This window comes from Rattus norvegicus, chromosome 1 (genome assembly GCF_021556685.1).
Source record: "Rattus norvegicus strain SHRSP/BbbUtx chromosome 1, alternate assembly SHRSP_T2T, whole genome shotgun sequence".
Lineage (NCBI taxonomy): Eukaryota > Metazoa > Chordata > Mammalia > Rodentia > Muridae > Rattus > Rattus norvegicus.
Window position 1 is genome coordinate 118159895 of NC_141534.1, and position 16390 is coordinate 118176284.

The following is a 16390-nucleotide window of genomic DNA, read 5'->3' on the forward strand; positions in this document are numbered from 1 at the left end:
TTCCTTCCTGCAGGCCTCTGGAGGAGCCCAAGGTGATCTCGGCTTTCTCAGGAAAGCAGGCTGGGAAACATGTGGTGCACATAGCATGTGGAAGCACATACAGCGCGGCCATCACTGCTGAGGGGGAGCTGTACACCTGGGGCCGTGGGAACTACGGCCGCTTGGGCCACGGTATGTCTGCTGTACATGTCATGAGGTAGGAGGAGCTTGCTTCTTTTGAGAGGCATTTGAGAATGACACTTGTATCTGTTTCAAGGCTCCAGTGAAGATGAGGCCATTCCAATGCTGGTGGCTGGACTCAAAGGACTAAAGGTTATCGATGTTGCGTGTGGGAGTGGAGATGCTCAAACCCTGGCTGTGACTGAGAATGGTATGTAGAGCTTATGCTGCCCTGGGCAGTTTCTTAGGGACATAGGTGGCTGTTGCCCGAATGAGTGAGTTTTGGAGTTGTATGCACCTTCTTAGGCTACCCTCCCAGTTGCTGAGTGTGTTGGTTACTTTTTTGTTGCTTTGATAAAGCACAGTAACCACCATAACTTGTAGGAGGAAGAGTTATTTTGAGTTATGTTTCCAGAGGATTAAAGTCTATCATGGCTGGGAGACATAGCAGCAGTCAGGTTCCAGCTGGAGCAGGAACTTCAAAGATCACATCTTGAATGCAAGCACAGAATGAAGAGAGCAAACCGGGAGGAGGAGTAGCTTTTTACTCTCAAAGGCTGCTTGCAGCTTCCTCCAGCAGTCTACACTACTACTTCTGCCTTCCTAAGATGGCAGCTGCAAACCTAGTGTTCAGACGCCCAAGATTATGAGCGGTATTTCTCACTCACACTACCGCAGTAGGACCTCAGTGGCTTCAGCAAAAGGCCCAAGAATTTCCCAGCATTTCGTCCTTGAAAGAAGGTGGCTGCCTAGGAGCTACCACCTTTTCTAGTGGGTATTTTATTTTTTCACTAAAAAAAAATTACAGCTAAATATTAAAACTGACAATCTGAATTGTCACTATTAATATATTGCCCAATATTTAGCCTCTATGACTTGTTACAGCCAATCATTCATAGTCTTTATATACTTTACAATTTAATGTATCTTATTAAATGGCTGACTTTCAGTATTAGTGAGACTGAGATTGTATATTTTTGTTTTAATACTGTGGATCTTAGTTCTAGGATTTAAGTAATCTACCATTGAAATTTATTTCAGTTTAGCCATAGTTATATAGTTTTGTGTTTATTAGTGAGACAGTATCTATTGCTAAGTAGCCCTGAATGTCTCTGAACTCATTTTCCTCTTGTTTTAGCCTCCAGAGAGCTGGGATCATAGGCGTTTGTCACCATGTGTAGCACATGTGTGTGTGTGTGTGTGTGTGTGTGTGTGTGTATGTGTGTGTGTGTATGCGTGCGTGTGCATGTATGTATGTATCTATATACATACATATATGGGGGGGAAAGGGAGATCAAATAGTGGTTCAGGCTTGATGGTCAGAAATGCACCCATTTTCACAATGAGTTTGTCTGTCAGTCTTATGGTGATCTCACCGTTGTACCTTATCAGTCCTTGCATCAACTGGAGAATTTCTTAGTCTGTTTTTTGTTTTTTGTTTTTTTTTTTTTTAAATAGAAGTTGTCTTAGGATTTTACTTCTGTGAACAGACACCATGACCAAGGCAACTTGTAGACAGCATTTAATTGGGGCTGGCTTACAGATTCAGAGGTTTAATCCGTTCTCATCAAGGCAGGAGCATGGCAGCATCCAGGCAGACATGGTGCAGGGGGAGCTGAGAGTTCTATATCTTCATCTGAACGCTGCTAGGAGAAGACTGACTTTCAGGCAGGTAGGATGAGGATATTAAAAGCCCACGCCACAGTGACTTCACCATCTCCAACAAGGCCATACCCACTCCAGTAAGGCCACACTCTGGGCCAAGCATATGCAAAGCATCACAGAGGTTGAAAGGCTTGTAGAGAATTGACTATTGAGGATGTCTTTGGTCCAAGATAAAATCTTTTCAGCACTTTCATATCCACCTAGAGCCTACTGTTGAGACACATACATTTTCAGAATCATTGTGATGCTGCTGCTTTTTGAATTCTACAGAGAATCATCATGCTGAAAGGTCCCTTCATTATTTGTAAATGTCCACTATTGAATGAGTCATATTTTACAAAACTGTTAACTAAGATGGTTTTGTTTTGTGACAGAACCTTGCTGTTTTGTCCTGTGGGCCTTGAATTCTGGGGATCCTATCTTTCTCAGCTTTCTGAGTGCTGGGACACGACTGTTTAGGAGTGACAGTTCCAAGCTAGGTTATCCAAGTAGTGCTTAGGTTTTATCCTTGGTATTTCTTGTAAAAGTTCTGTGAGGAAAATTATGTAATGATAAAGTGTAACTAGGAATAAGGTTATAAATACTGCTCACACTTGTACTTTTTTGGTTCAACTCTTTCTGAGAAACGTTTCTGCTGCCCGATTGTGTTCTGAGGTGACTGGTGCAGTAGAAGCATCCGCCAGCCTTTGCAGTCTGGGCTTGGGTGATAGGCTTGCTGAAGACATTGGCTTAAGTGTAAGCAATAGAATTTTAGTCAGGACTTATAAAATTACGTTCATATTCCGAGATAGATGTGTGCACTGAGTTTTTTCCACTGATCAGCTAATAGTGTATTATTTATAGTTTTCAGCGTAGATGAAGGATTAGTCTGGCTTGATAGCTAGCATTGTATTGGAATGCTTCCAAATTAGCTTGCTTATGTGCTGTTTCTGGCTGTTTTCTAGTGGCGGTGTCATAGTTGGGTCATTATTACAACCTGTATCACACACAAAGGTTAAATAAAAAAAAATCTAAACTTGTTAAAATACATTGATCTTTGGTTTGTACAGTTGAAAGTGGAATGAGAATTGAGTTATTTACAAGCAAACTTAAAATTTCATTCTGTTTTTTTTTTTCTTCTGGACTTCCTCTTACAGCTTTCTCTAGTTTGTAACTGAATAATACTCCCCCAATTTACTGAGGTTTTGCAAATTATTCAGCTCAGTTTTTTTTTCCTTTTTTAAAAGTTGGATATTTTAAATTTACATTTCAAATATTATTCCCTTTTCCAGTTTTCCCATCCATAAGCCCCCTTGCCCATCCCCACCCTTCGATAACGGTGTTCCCCTTCCCCAACCACATCCCCTTCACGCCTCCCTACCCTGACATTCCTCTACTATTCAGCTCAGTTTTAAAAACCACTTTTGTAATTGTATTGTATTCCCTTTTATTTCATTTAATTAAATTACATTGCACTGGCACGTGCCATTGGGAAACAGTACAGTGTTGTGAGGACACCATAGTGCAGACAGACTGCAGCATGGTCAGTAGAAGGCTGCATTGCCACATACCTCAGTGCTCATGGCCCATGGAGCAGTGAAATTTTGTTCTGTGCTTAGAATTTAGTTACAGCAGCAGCATTGGTCCCAAAAACTAAGAGTCAGAACTTTGTTTTCTACTTAATCTAAATAAAAAGAAACCCCAGCTTTTACTTTTAAAATAAGATTTATTTTATGAGTATGTTTTGCCTTTAAGTATGAATGAGAAGTGTGTGTGTGTGTGTGTGTGTGTGTGTGTGTGTGTGTGTGTGTGTGTAGGGCAAAAGAGAATGCCGATCCTCTAGAACTGGAATTATGGATGGCTCTGAGTGCTGACTGGGAACCAAAGTCCCCTCAAGAATATCAAGTATTCTAAACCACCATACCAACTCTCTAGCTCTTGTTTACAATTTATCAATTGCTAATATATCAATTTGAAATATACATTAGATATTTAGTTGATAATCTGTGTAGTATTAACTGTATACATAGGTGAGATTGATTTATGTGTTTTATGGATTATATTATTTTCAGTCACTTAAAACTTCAGTATGATGTGCAATGATATTTACTTAAATTATTTGTAATTTGTATTTTCTAGGCCAAGTGTGGTCTTGGGGAGATGGCGACTATGGGAAGTTGGGTAGAGGTGGAAGTGATGGCTGCAAAACCCCAAAGCTGATTGAAAAACTTCAAGACTTAGATGTCATCAAAGTACGCTGTGGAAGTCAGTTTTCTATTGCTTTGACAAAAGATGGCCAAGTTTATTCATGGGGAAAAGGTGACAATCAGAGGCTTGGGCATGGAACAGAAGAACATGTCCGTTATCCCAAACTCTTGGAAGGTTTGCAAGGTGATTGCAGGATTAAAATTAAACCCTTATGGATCTGTTCTTTAGAAATCTTCAGATTTCTTTTCTTCCCTTATATCCAGTGAATGGAGTGTCATTAGAAATATCTTGATAGTTATATAAGTAATAGAAAGTGGCTTATCTAGTTTAATAAATGTCCTAAAATGATTCTCAAATTTAACTTTTAATTCATTCACTTTGAGAATTATTGTGCTGTGGGGTTTCAGCAGGAAGTAGGCTGATTTCTCCCGACTTGGTCTGCTGTGACCTTGTTTTCGGTGGTAAGGTATATGTGCTTGGTTACAGAACTGTCTATGTGCATTGGAGATTGATGGGGAAAGGAAAGTCTGTGTGGGTGTGAGTGAGGGTCCTCTGTAGGGTGGTGCTCATTGTAGCATAGACGGTGGATCGCCTCTGAGAGATCCACATACTCTCAGGCATTCTTGCTAGAAATGGCATGCTTGGAGAAAGAGCCATTAAAGCCATGGACTTTATAAAAGGAAAACTCCATTTGTTTCCCATAATGTTTGGCCTAATGGGATTTTAGGTTGTCTCCGTACTGCCCTATGGGGTGGGAGTGGTGGCAAATTATAGACTGTTGACAAGAAAGCAGAGAAGGGTGAGATCAGTGAGTCAGGCAAGGTTAGTACATGTATGTCCGTTGGACCCTTTTTATTTTATTTAGTTCAGAGTGAAGAGCATTCTTCTTAAAGGGCTAGCTTATTAATTGTTAAGGGAATAGTTTTTTTGTGTTCCCCTAAAAGTTTATTCACAGATAAAGGATTTGGCCTGCATTTTGTTCCATGGACTAGTTTAGTGAATTCTTACAATAATTCATTTTCCTTTCTCCCTGTTTCTTTAATGAGAGGGTTTGGAAATAGGGCTTTCAAATGAGACTTGTCAGTTCTTTGTTCATCTGTTTTATTTTATAGCATGTAATACTTTAGTCAGTGGGAGTCTTTGTGCTCATCAGGTGTTTTATTTCCAGGTTTCTAAGATAAGTGGTAAAATAACACAGTTCACTGTGTTGCAGAACTCTATTGGAATTCAGTTGGCCTCTTACTTACATTTTTCTCCATTCATACAGAAAATCTAGGTTTCTATTTGTTAACTAAAATTTGTGTAATACTTTACTATAGGAATATTTAAATTACTATCGATGTTAGCTTTCAGTAACTCAATCGTACTAGGTAACATTTTTCTTCAGCTGACTTTTTGACATATGGAAACACTGTTGATTATGTTAGATTACCTACAAGAAAAGGTATAATGCTTTTTTAACAGTACACAAATAGAAAAATATTTAAATCATATGACTTTCAGAAAAGAGTAGGCTTTCTTTTAAGAACATATCTTTAGTGAAGAGTATGCTTTGCATGGTTACATCTGAGGTACTGAAAAAAGTCTATTAACTAAAAATACCATTTTCCTACCAACATAATTAAATGTCAGAATTAGTGGGACAAGAGTTGGCGAGATGCCACTCTTGTAAAGGCACTTGCTGTGCAAGTATAGTGATGTGAATTTAATACCTGGGACCCCATAAAGGTGGAAGAAGAGAACCAATTCTACAAAATTGCCCTCTGACCCCCACTTGTGTGTTGTGCCTTCTCCTGCCCAGTAATCAATCAGCTAATCAGTCAATAAGTTAATTATGAGATGTTTTGGTGGTCAAGCATGTTTAAAAAACAGTTTTTCAGAAAACCTATCTATTAAAAGAGCCAAAGGAGAACTGATTTAAGTATTGTCTCCCATCAGAAAATCTCTCTCTCTCTCTCTCTCTCTCTCTCTCTCTCTCTCTCTCTCTAAGTGTTTCAGGACAGGGTTTAAAGCTGTCAGAAGTTCTTGAACAGTGAAAATGAATAAGTGATCAGGCTTTATTGGGATCTTCCTAGTTAATTACAGGGTGTATCTTTTTATGGTGTGTGTATATATCTGTATGTCTGTGTGTGTCTTATCCTATATGAATTTGACTCGGAATATGAACTTAAAAAATCATTCTGTCTTTTTGAATAAAATTCTGAATAAGGAACAGAAAGCAGACTTTATACTGTAGCTCTACTTTTTGCGGACTGTGTTATTAACAAATCATAGTTGATAAGGCATGACATATATTTTAATAGCATAGTCAAATCAAGTAAATTGAGCTTCATATTAAAGGACGTGTTACTTGTCAGAAGTTACTATTGAATGCCTTTTGTTCTTCTGTAGCCATGGGCAGATGTCCTTCTGGGACTTAGAGCTATAGGCTCAATGGTGTAACTGTGTCCATCTTTTCTCTAGGGAAGAAGGTGATTGATGTGGCTGCAGGCTCCACTCACTGCCTTGCTCTGACAGAGGACAGTGAGGTGCACAGCTGGGGGAGCAATGATCAGTGCCAGCACTTTGACACTCTGCGTGTGACCAAGCCAGAACCTACTGCCCTACCAGGACTAGACACCAAACACATAGTTGGAATTGCTTGTGGGCCTGCCCAGGTATTGACTACATAGTTAGGTTTGGTGTTTTGTACAATTTTATTTTCCAAATAGTCACTGCTAGTATGTAGAAATACCAATTTTAGTCCTTCTATCTTACAGTTGTTCCACAACAAATTACTACATTTAGTTCTTTCAGCTATTTCTTCTGTACGTTGTAGAGACAGCATATTTTCCTTCTTTTTTCCTCCCACCCTGTATCTCTAGCTCTTCATTGCTGGCTGTGAGTTTCTTTTTTTGGGATGCACCCTAAATGGATGCTGAAATTTGTTCAAAAAATTTTTTTCTGGCATTATTAAGTTAAGTGATTTTCATTTTGGAAAGTACTGGTTTTCAAATATTGACTAATCTCTGCAGTACTGCTACAACTGTTGGTCATGGTGTTTTATCCTTTTGACATTTATAGGCACACACACACACACACACACACACACACACACACACACACACACACACACATCAGGGATTTTGGCATCCAGCTTTCTTTGTGCTGTCTTCTTACTTGATATTTATGAGGCTAAAGCTGGCCTTATGAAAAGAACTAGGGCACTTTCCCTTGTGTTTTCTAAAAGAGCTATGTACAATGCTATTTCTTCTGTAAATGTTTATGAATTCATCATAGCCTAGAAATATAATTAGAAATACAATTTCATTAGAAGTTCAATTTCTTTAACAGAAAAAGAGGCATTCCTGGTTTCTGTTTCATGGGTAGGTTTTTCTCGTAATGACTCTCAGGAATTTTTCCATTCTGTTACATTTGTCCAATTAATGGATAAAGGGTTTGTTTGTTTGGTTTTATTTTATTTTTTGTTTTAGTTACCTTTACTCTGTTTTTTACAGTCCAGTCGTAATCCTTCCTCCCAGTTGGCCCTCCCACAGTTCCTCATCCCATCCCATCCCCCCACTACCCCACCTCCAAGAGGATGTCTTCAGTTGCACTCCCCTCCACCCTACTCCACCAAACCTCCCCACTCCCCTGAGGCCTCCAGTCTCTAGAGTGTTAGATGCATCTTCTCTCACCGAGGCCAGACCAGGCAATTCTTTGCTGTATATGTGTTGGGGGCCTAAGACAGTTCATGTATGCTACCTGGTTTGTGGCTCTATCTGAGAGATCTGGCTGGGGGGTCCAAGTTAATTGAGACTGCTGGTCTTCCTATGGGGTCTCCTTCCTCCTCAACTTCTTCTAGCCTTTCCCTTAGGGGTCCCTGACTTCCGTTAAAATTAAGCATTTGAGGTCATATGCCACTTGGATACTAGTAATTTGTATTATATATATATATATATATATATTATTCTAGTAATTTGTATTATATATATACTAGTAATTTGTATTATATATATATATATATATATATATATATATATATATATTCAGTGTTTCCCCTGATTAGAGGTTTAATTTTATTGATCTCTTAAAATAATTACTTTCAGTTCATTTTTTACTCCTATTTTTTCTTAACTATGTTGTTTTTTTCCTCTTTTTTAAGTGTCTTTCACCTCAGCTTGCTTGGGCTCAGTAAAGTGGCATCCTGGGTCATTGGGTTTAGCCCTTTTTTTTGTCTCTATGCATTTGATACTATAAAATTTACCTCTAAGTAAACTGTTTCTAGGTGACCTGTTCTGTAAATGTCAGTTACATACATTGTACTGATGGTATATTTCAGTTTCCTTCTTAGGAGGTTGTTTGTGTATGTACTAATATGCCTTCTACTTAGAGCTGTTGTACTACTTACTTACTGTAAGTGGGTTGGGTGTGTGTTCCCATCCATTAATGTAGATTAGTAGTTTTGTGGGTGAAAACAGTTTGGGAAAAGCTTTATAGTTTTTTAGGTGTGGAAATGAGGTGGGATGATAAAATAGGAGAGGAAATTAGTTTATAAGCTAGACAGCTGTGAATTTGGGGATATAGAGGGGTGAGTGAGTGGTAACTTCAGGTGTTGTCATCATACCCAGTGCTTAGTCTCTTCAGTGGAGCACACTGTTAATGAACGTACAGATTTCATGTTAGATCCTTTTTTTTTTCTCGCACAGAGCTTTGCATGGTCATCTTGTTCTGAGTGGTCCATTGGCCTTCGTGTCCCTTTTGTAGTAGACATCTGCTCAGTGACTTTTGAGCAGCTGGATCTCCTGCTGCGGCAAGTCAGTGAGGGAATGGATGGCACCGCTGATTGGCCCCCACCTCAAGAGAAAGAGTGCATGGCTGTGGCCACACTGAATCTTCTGCGACTGCAGGTGGTAATTCTTTGCTGGTTTCCTGTCCCTTTATAATGCCTTAGGAATTCCTGAGTGTATTCATGGGTACAGAATGTCTGAATTTCAGCCTGTTAGGTAAACTGATAATAAAACATTAAAAGTATTTTAAAATAAGATTATGATGGAGTAATGTTTATGAGGCGTTCACTACTTGGTCTTGCATTGTTTTTCCTGGAAGTAGTCATTGCATATAGGCAAGCGTATGTACAGATTCAGTTATTTCTGCCATAATCATCTTCCTTACATTCATGTGGGGAGAGTATATGTGGAGAAATGCCTGAGACAGTAGAAGAGAGCGAGGGGGTAAATGCAGTTGAGAGACCAGTGCTACCTGGATCGTCTTTGGGACTGTGAAAGCTGTATTCAGTAACTTTGGCTCCCTACATCAGTATTTCCTTTCCACACATGGGGGTAAAAATCACCCAATCCCAGTCTCTTTTTCTTACCCTGGTAGGATGATCCTAAACTGCCTTTTCATTATATTAGATATAAGGTGTACTGTTATTTTGTTTGATTCTGAAAGAGAACATTTCTTTTTTTTTTTTTTCCCAGTTGATAATTTTTTTTTTTTTTTTACATTTTTTTTTTTTTTTTTTTATTAACTTGAGTATTTCTTATATACATTTCGAGTGTTATTCCCTTTCCCGGTATCCGAGCAAACATCCCCCTCCCCCCTCCTCTTCCTTATGGGTGTTCCCCTCCCAACCCTCCCCCCATTGCCGCCCTCCCCCCAGTCTAGTTCACTGGGGGTTCAGTCTTAGCAGGACCCAGGGCTTCCCCTTCCACTGGTGCTCTTACTAGGATATTCATTGCTACCTATGAGGTCAGAGTCCAGGGTCAGTCCATGTATAGTCTTTAGGTAGTGGCTTAGTCCCTGGAAGCTCTGGTTGCTTGGCATTGTTGTACATATGGGGTCTCGAGCCCCTTCAAGCTCTTCCAGTTCTTTCTCTGATTCCTTCAACGGGGGTCCTATTCTCAGTTCAGTGGTTTGCTGCTGGCATTCGCCTCTGTATTTGCTGTATTCTGGCTGTGTCTCTCAGGAGTGATCTACATCCGGCTCCTGTCGGTCTGCACTTCTTTGCTTCATCCATCTTGTCTAATTGGATGGCTGTATATGTATGGGCCACATGTGGGGCAGGCTCTGAATGGGTGTTCCTTCAGTCTCTGTTTTAATCTTTGCCTCTCTCTTCCCTGCCAAGGGTATTCTTGTTCCCCTTTTAAAGAAGGAGTGAAGCATTCACATTTTGATCATCCGTCTTGAGTTTCATTTGTTCTAGGCATCTAGGATAATTCAAGCATTTGGGCTAATAGCCACTTATCAATGAGTGCATACCATGTATGTCTTTCTGTGATTGGGTTAGCTCACTCAGGATGATATTTTCCAGTTCCAACCATTTGCCTACGAATTTCATAAAGCCGTTGTTTTTGATAGCTGAGTAATATTCCATTGTGTAGATGTACCACATTTTCTGTATCCATTCCTCTGTTGAAGGGCATCTGGGTTCTTTCCAGCTTCTGGCTATTATAAATAAGGCTGCAATGAACATAGTGGAGCACGTGTCTTTTTTATATGTTGGGGCATCTTTTGGGTATATGCCCAAGAGAGGTATAGCTGGATCCTCAGGCAGTTCAATGTCCAATTTTCTGAGGAACCTCCAGACTGATTTCCAGAATGGTTTTACCAGTCTGCAATCCCACCAACAATGGAGGAGTGTTCCTCTTTCTCCACATTCTCGCCAGCATCTGTTGTCCCCTGAGTTTTTGATCTTAGCCATAAGAGAACATTTCTAATTACAATTTTAGGATATTGTCTGATTTTGAAAATACATTATTGTTTAAAATTATATGTATATATGTGTGTCTGTGTTTGGGTATGCAAACATTAGGAAATGGTTTGATTTTATGGATTGTAAAATAGTAACAAAAGTACTTTAGGGGTAATTTAACAGTATAATTATTATTTAACTTTTCTCTAACAGAATTTTTAAAGATGCCATATTCAAAATCTAGTTCTTTGTTTTCCCAGTAGCCAGTTGACTTTGTCACCATTGCTAATATGCTCTGTCTTCTGGGATCAGATCATTTCCTCAGATTCCTTCTTATTAAAGGTTTTCTTTTTCTCCCCTCAGGGCATGTGAGATTAAAGTTTGAAAAACATTTGCTTATTTTAGCTTTTCAATTCATTAAGGTTCAGCCTGTTAAGTTATAGGGGGACCCACCCTCTCAATTCTAGAAATGAACCTATGGCATCATCACACATGCTAGGCAAGTGTTTGCCACTAAGCTGTGCCTTGGCCACAGGTCATCTCCTTTTTAATTAGCACTTGAAAAATGCTATACTGAAAATATGTTTTCTACTGTTGATGAGAAGTCTTTCACTGGTGCACTTGATCCTTTGTAGCTAATACATCTTTCTCTTTGGTAGCCTTTCAGCTGTTCTGTCTAGGTGAAGGTTTTCTAAATGTAACTTGAGGTTATGAATGTTTCTTAGCCTGAGAGTTCATGCCTTCTTTAACAGTTTTAATTCTTTTTGTCTTTTTCACTATTCATCCTCAATCTTATTGTTCTAAGTGGTTTACTCATTCTTTAGTTCAAAAATTATTCCTTTAGTTCAATAGACCCAATTATTTCTTTGGAGTGCTTTATAAGATGGCACATTTTCCTAACCCCATGCAACTGGAGCCTCTGTGTATACAAGCAAAAGGCATGACTAATTGGGCACAGGAAACCAGGGTGCCAGCCTGGCCTCTGAGGAGCTACAAGACAACAGTGGCGCTCTGTCACAGTAGGCTGGCAGATTTCTAGGGAAAGCTCAGATTTAGCAAGTGGTTGTGAGGAGCTTGGGAGCTGCTCTTCTGTTCATTGGATAGATGATCTAAAGCCCAGCCTGGGCCCTGCCTCATGAAAGCAGGACCTTTGGCTCCTACCTTGTCAGTGTTTTTGTTTTGCCCTGAGGACTTTGCTGGTGTGCTCTAGTTTGACTGTCTAGTTTTAAACTGCAGTTGGTTTCAGGCAGTTTTCTGTTGGGTGCAGACTGATGGGAATTGCACTGACAGTTGCTGCTTCTTCGTTATGTAGTCTTTTGTGCTGACCTTGTATTTTGCAGCTGCATAGTCAGAGCTGGGTAAGACATTGTTTTTGTAAAGTACTTTGACAATGAGATTTCCCAGCTATAGTGGTTAAAAAATTTTAGTAGTTTTAAAAAATGCACGTAAAGATCAATCTTTCTAATCTGAAAATTAAAAATTAAAATGGTCCCAATTTTAAATTTTTTCAGTGTTAATGTGATTCTGTAGATGGAAAATTCATTGTAAGCCAACTACTTCATGTGTAAAAATATTTAAAATAATGTAGCTGGGCATGGTGGTGCATGGCTTTTATCCCAGCACTTTCCAGGCAGAAAGGAGGAATGGATTTCTGTCAGTTCAAGGCCAGCCTGTTCTACAAAGTGAGTTCCAGGACAACAAACAAAATAATGAATAATTTTTATCCAGGCTACATGTAAAAGGTGTATGTGAAGAACAAATAAATTTTGTGTAATACACAAGTCCTTTTAGTTACCTCCTATGTATGGAAATACTCTAATATCTCAAAAATTGAAGCCTTTTGGATAAGGGATATTGTCTTGAACTGAAAAGTTTATGTAAGTAACATTTCAAATTAAGCTTTATTCAGTCATTTGTTTGTTAGCATTTAGAAAAATACATTTGCTTTTGGATGTTCTAAATACTTTTTTTTTCCTTTTTATAGTTGCATGCTGCCATTAGTCACCAGGTTGACCCGGAATTCCTTGGTTTAGGTCTGGGCAGTGTGCTCCTGAACAGCCTGAAGCAGACTGTGGTGACCCTGGCCAGCAGTGCAGGGGTGCTGAGCACTGTGCAGTCAGCTGCCCAGGCTGTACTGCAGAGCGGCTGGTCTGTGCTGCTGCCCACAGCTGAGGAGCGGGCCAGGGCACTCTCAGCACTCTTGCCCTGCACAGGTGAGCTTTGCTTAGGTGAAGAACTGGACACCGGCAGGAATGTGGGGAGGGATGTGGGATGGCACTTACTCACATTGCTGAAAACAAACAGCAAACTAAACAGAACAAACCCCTCTTTTTTCAGTTTCAGGCAATGAAGTGAATATAAGTCCAGGTCGTCGATTCATGATTGATCTTTTAGTTGGCAGCTTGATGGCTGATGGAGGATTAGAGTCAGCTTTAAATGCAGCCATTACTGCAGAAATTCAGGTATGGCCCTAGGAAAAAGGAATCATTGAATGATTTTACTTAATGTACAGTTGAGATTGAAAACTCTGCATTTGGACATATGTAGGAATTGTGACTACAATCATTGAAGAACCCAAAATGTAAAACTTTTAGTTACATACGGATTTTTAAAATGTAAAACTCTGTACTTTTATTTGTGATAAAATAATCCCACCTTAAGTGTCTACTTTGATGAATTTGACCGATCCTTCCATCACATAAGATTATTTCCATCACCCGGGAAGATCCTTATGTCCCCTTTCATTTAGGCTACTCCCTTGCCTTTACATTGTCTGCCTGAATGTCATGTAAATGGGATAGTAGGTAGTAGTAACTCTTCTTCTGTCTCAATTGATGGTTTTTGTATTCGACCACATCACAGTTTATGTTACTACTTTGTTCTTATGATTGAGAATTCTTTCATGGTTTTTATTGTTGAAAAGTACTCCATCGAATGGTTGTAACACTTGTTTGGTTGTTTCTGGTTTTAAGTCTACTGTGATAATTCGGATCATTAAGTTCATCAGGGGAGAAAGTAGGTCCTAACCTTTTGACCATGTATTTTCCCCATGACTAAATACTTTGGGGAGGCATTAGCTGAGTTCTAGGATGCACATGTGCTTATAGATTCCCAGATGGGCTCTGATCCTTACATTTGAACAGCTGTGTAAGAGCTGCAGCTTTTTCCTGACTCTGTATGAGTCATCAAATAGTTAGTGTTTGTCAGAATTGGTTGCAAAGATTTCAGTGTCTTGAGGTGGGAGAGATGTCTCAGCAATAAGAGTATTGATTGTCGCTCTTCAGATGACCTTGATTTGGTTCCCAGTACTCACATGATGGCTTACAGTGCCTAACTCAAGTTCTAGGGCATCTGATGTTATCTTTTGGCCTCTTCCAGCACTGAGAGCACATGTTGTCCAGACATACATGTAGGCAAAACACTTATACACATAAAAAAAGCAGAAAGGAAAGAAAAACAGAAACGAAGAGAGTAATATATTTAAAAGCATAGCAACCAAGAGGTGGGGTTTCTGACAGGATTACAGGCAGGTGTTGTCAGCTGTGTGCCTCAGCGTCTGAGGCTAGGACTGGTGTGGTGCTAATGAGGTCACTTTTCACCAGTTTGTGTGTTTTGTGAATTTCAGGATATAGAAGCCAAAAAAGAAGCACAGAAGGAAAAGGAAATTGATGAGCAAGAAGCCAATGCTTCCACATTTCATAGAAGTAGGACTCCTCTGGATAAAGACCTAATTAATACTGGGATTTATGAATCTTCTGGCAAACAGTGTTTGCCTCTAGTTCAACTCATACAGCAGCTTCTGAGGTAAGTAGTATTCTCTGTGTTATATTTTAGTTTGCAGTTACTGTTTTAATCATTTAATGAAATCTAAAGCCTGAAAAATGTGTTTAGCTGTTGAAGACTTACTCCAAAGATTACCTAGGATAGAATTTTACAGTGAAAAGAACGTTCTTAAGCATGGGTAAGAAGAGAGGATATGAAGAAGTTTGTACCACTTTATAATTGGAGTATCATAAAAATATTTTATAAGATATTTTTATAAGCAAGAAAATGCAAATTATAACAATTATGGCAAGGGTACATTTTTTATTTTATGTACATTGATGTTTTACCTACATGCATGTTTGTATGAGGGTGTTAGACTCCCTAGAACTGGAATTACAGATAGTTGTTAACTGCGATGTGGGTGCTGGGACTTGAACCCAGGAATTTTAGAAGAGCAGCCAATGCTCTTAACTGCTGAGCTATATCTCTAATCCGGGCAAGGTTACTTTTTAAAGATGTCAATACTCACTGTAGTCAGCCAAGGCTACACTAAAAAACCCTGTCTCTAAAAACAAAACAGAAAAAAAAAAAGAACAAGAAAACCTTATATGATAAACTTATAAGAAAAACATAACTTAAATTAAAAGTATAATGAAAGAATAGTGAGTGGTTCTTTAGAAAGCCAGTTTCAGAGGTAGTAAGGATGAAATGAACTCAAACTGTCATCAAAAGTTAACTACTTTGGGAAAGGCCGAAGCCAAAGCTAAACATACTTGGATAAAAAAGATAATTCACAAAGTCAAGGAAAGAAATCGTATTCTGGGGCTGGAGAGATGGCTCAGCAGTTAAGGCCACTCACGGGCTGCCCTTCCCGAGGTCCGGAGTTTCATTCCCAGCAACCACACAGTGGCTAACAACCATAATGTGATCTTCTGGCATGCAGGTGTACATGCAGATAGAATACTCATACACATAAAATAAATACATCATTAAAAATAAAGAAATCACATTCTTAGCCTTCTGCTCTCTGAATCCAGGCTCTTTGATTTTTATGCTTTCGGTTTTGGGAGAGGAGGCAAAGGGACAGTCTTGTATAACCAGCTTGACCTTGAATTTGCTATATAGATAAGTGTGGCCTTGAATTTCCTGCTTCTTCCTCCTAACATTCTTAGATTGTATTTTATACTCATAAAGAGAGTAGAGCTCTAGTGGGATGGCCCAGGCAATTGCTCAAACAGCAGGGGACAAGGTACTGGCAGTATCTGTGTCCATGTTTGCCCTAGGTAGGGTGGGTGTCCCTGCTCTCTTCAGTAGGTTAGTGGTATAATTTTGGTGATTAAGTTTTAAAACTAATTGTCAGTTTTAGTAGTAAAATGATAAAATTTTCAGTGATAAAAACCAGTAGAAAGGGCTGTACAGTTGGGTGTGGACTCCCTGGTAAAGTGCTTATGTAGCATATATGATGGCTTCAATCTCTAGCACTCAAAGAATAAATACATACACAGGTGCACACACACAGACACAGACACACAGACACACATCCACATGCACACAGACACACACAGACACACATACAGACACACACACACAGACACACACCTCTCAATAATTTTTCTTATAACTGTTCATGTTGAAATGGTAAATTTTCAAACTATTTGTGTTAGCTTTGTGTCACTGTGAGAAAGGATTTATTTTGGTTCATCATTTCATAGGTTTCACTCCATGATTGGTTGACTCTGTTGTGTTTGGGCCTGTGGTGCATCATGGTGGAAGTGTATGGCAGAGCAAAACTGCTCATCTTACGGTAGCTTGGATGTAAATAAAAGAGAGGAAGGGCAGGATTCCCAATACCCCCTTTGAGGTGACAAAATTCCCAGTGACCAAAGTTCTTTCTACTAGGTCTCATTTCTTCAAGGTCCTACTACCTCCCAGTAGTGC

At 39.3% G+C, this 16390-nt stretch overlaps 1 protein-coding gene across 3 annotated transcripts in view; it reads left to right on the plus strand.

Annotated features, from left to right (window-relative positions):
- Positions 1–16390, plus strand: part of Herc2 (HECT and RLD domain containing E3 ubiquitin protein ligase 2) — a 203204-nt gene that overhangs the window by 41446 nt on the left and 145368 nt on the right. For all 3 annotated transcript variants that reach the window (XM_087556934.1, NM_001444180.1, XM_087556945.1), the window contains 8 exon segments: positions 14–171; positions 257–370; positions 3943–4194; positions 6475–6668; positions 8700–8900; positions 12672–12900; positions 13025–13149; positions 14313–14491. In XM_087556934.1, the coding sequence (XP_087413060.1) occupies positions 14–171; positions 257–370; positions 3943–4194; positions 6475–6668; positions 8700–8900; positions 12672–12900; positions 13025–13149; positions 14313–14491 (1452 nt within the window).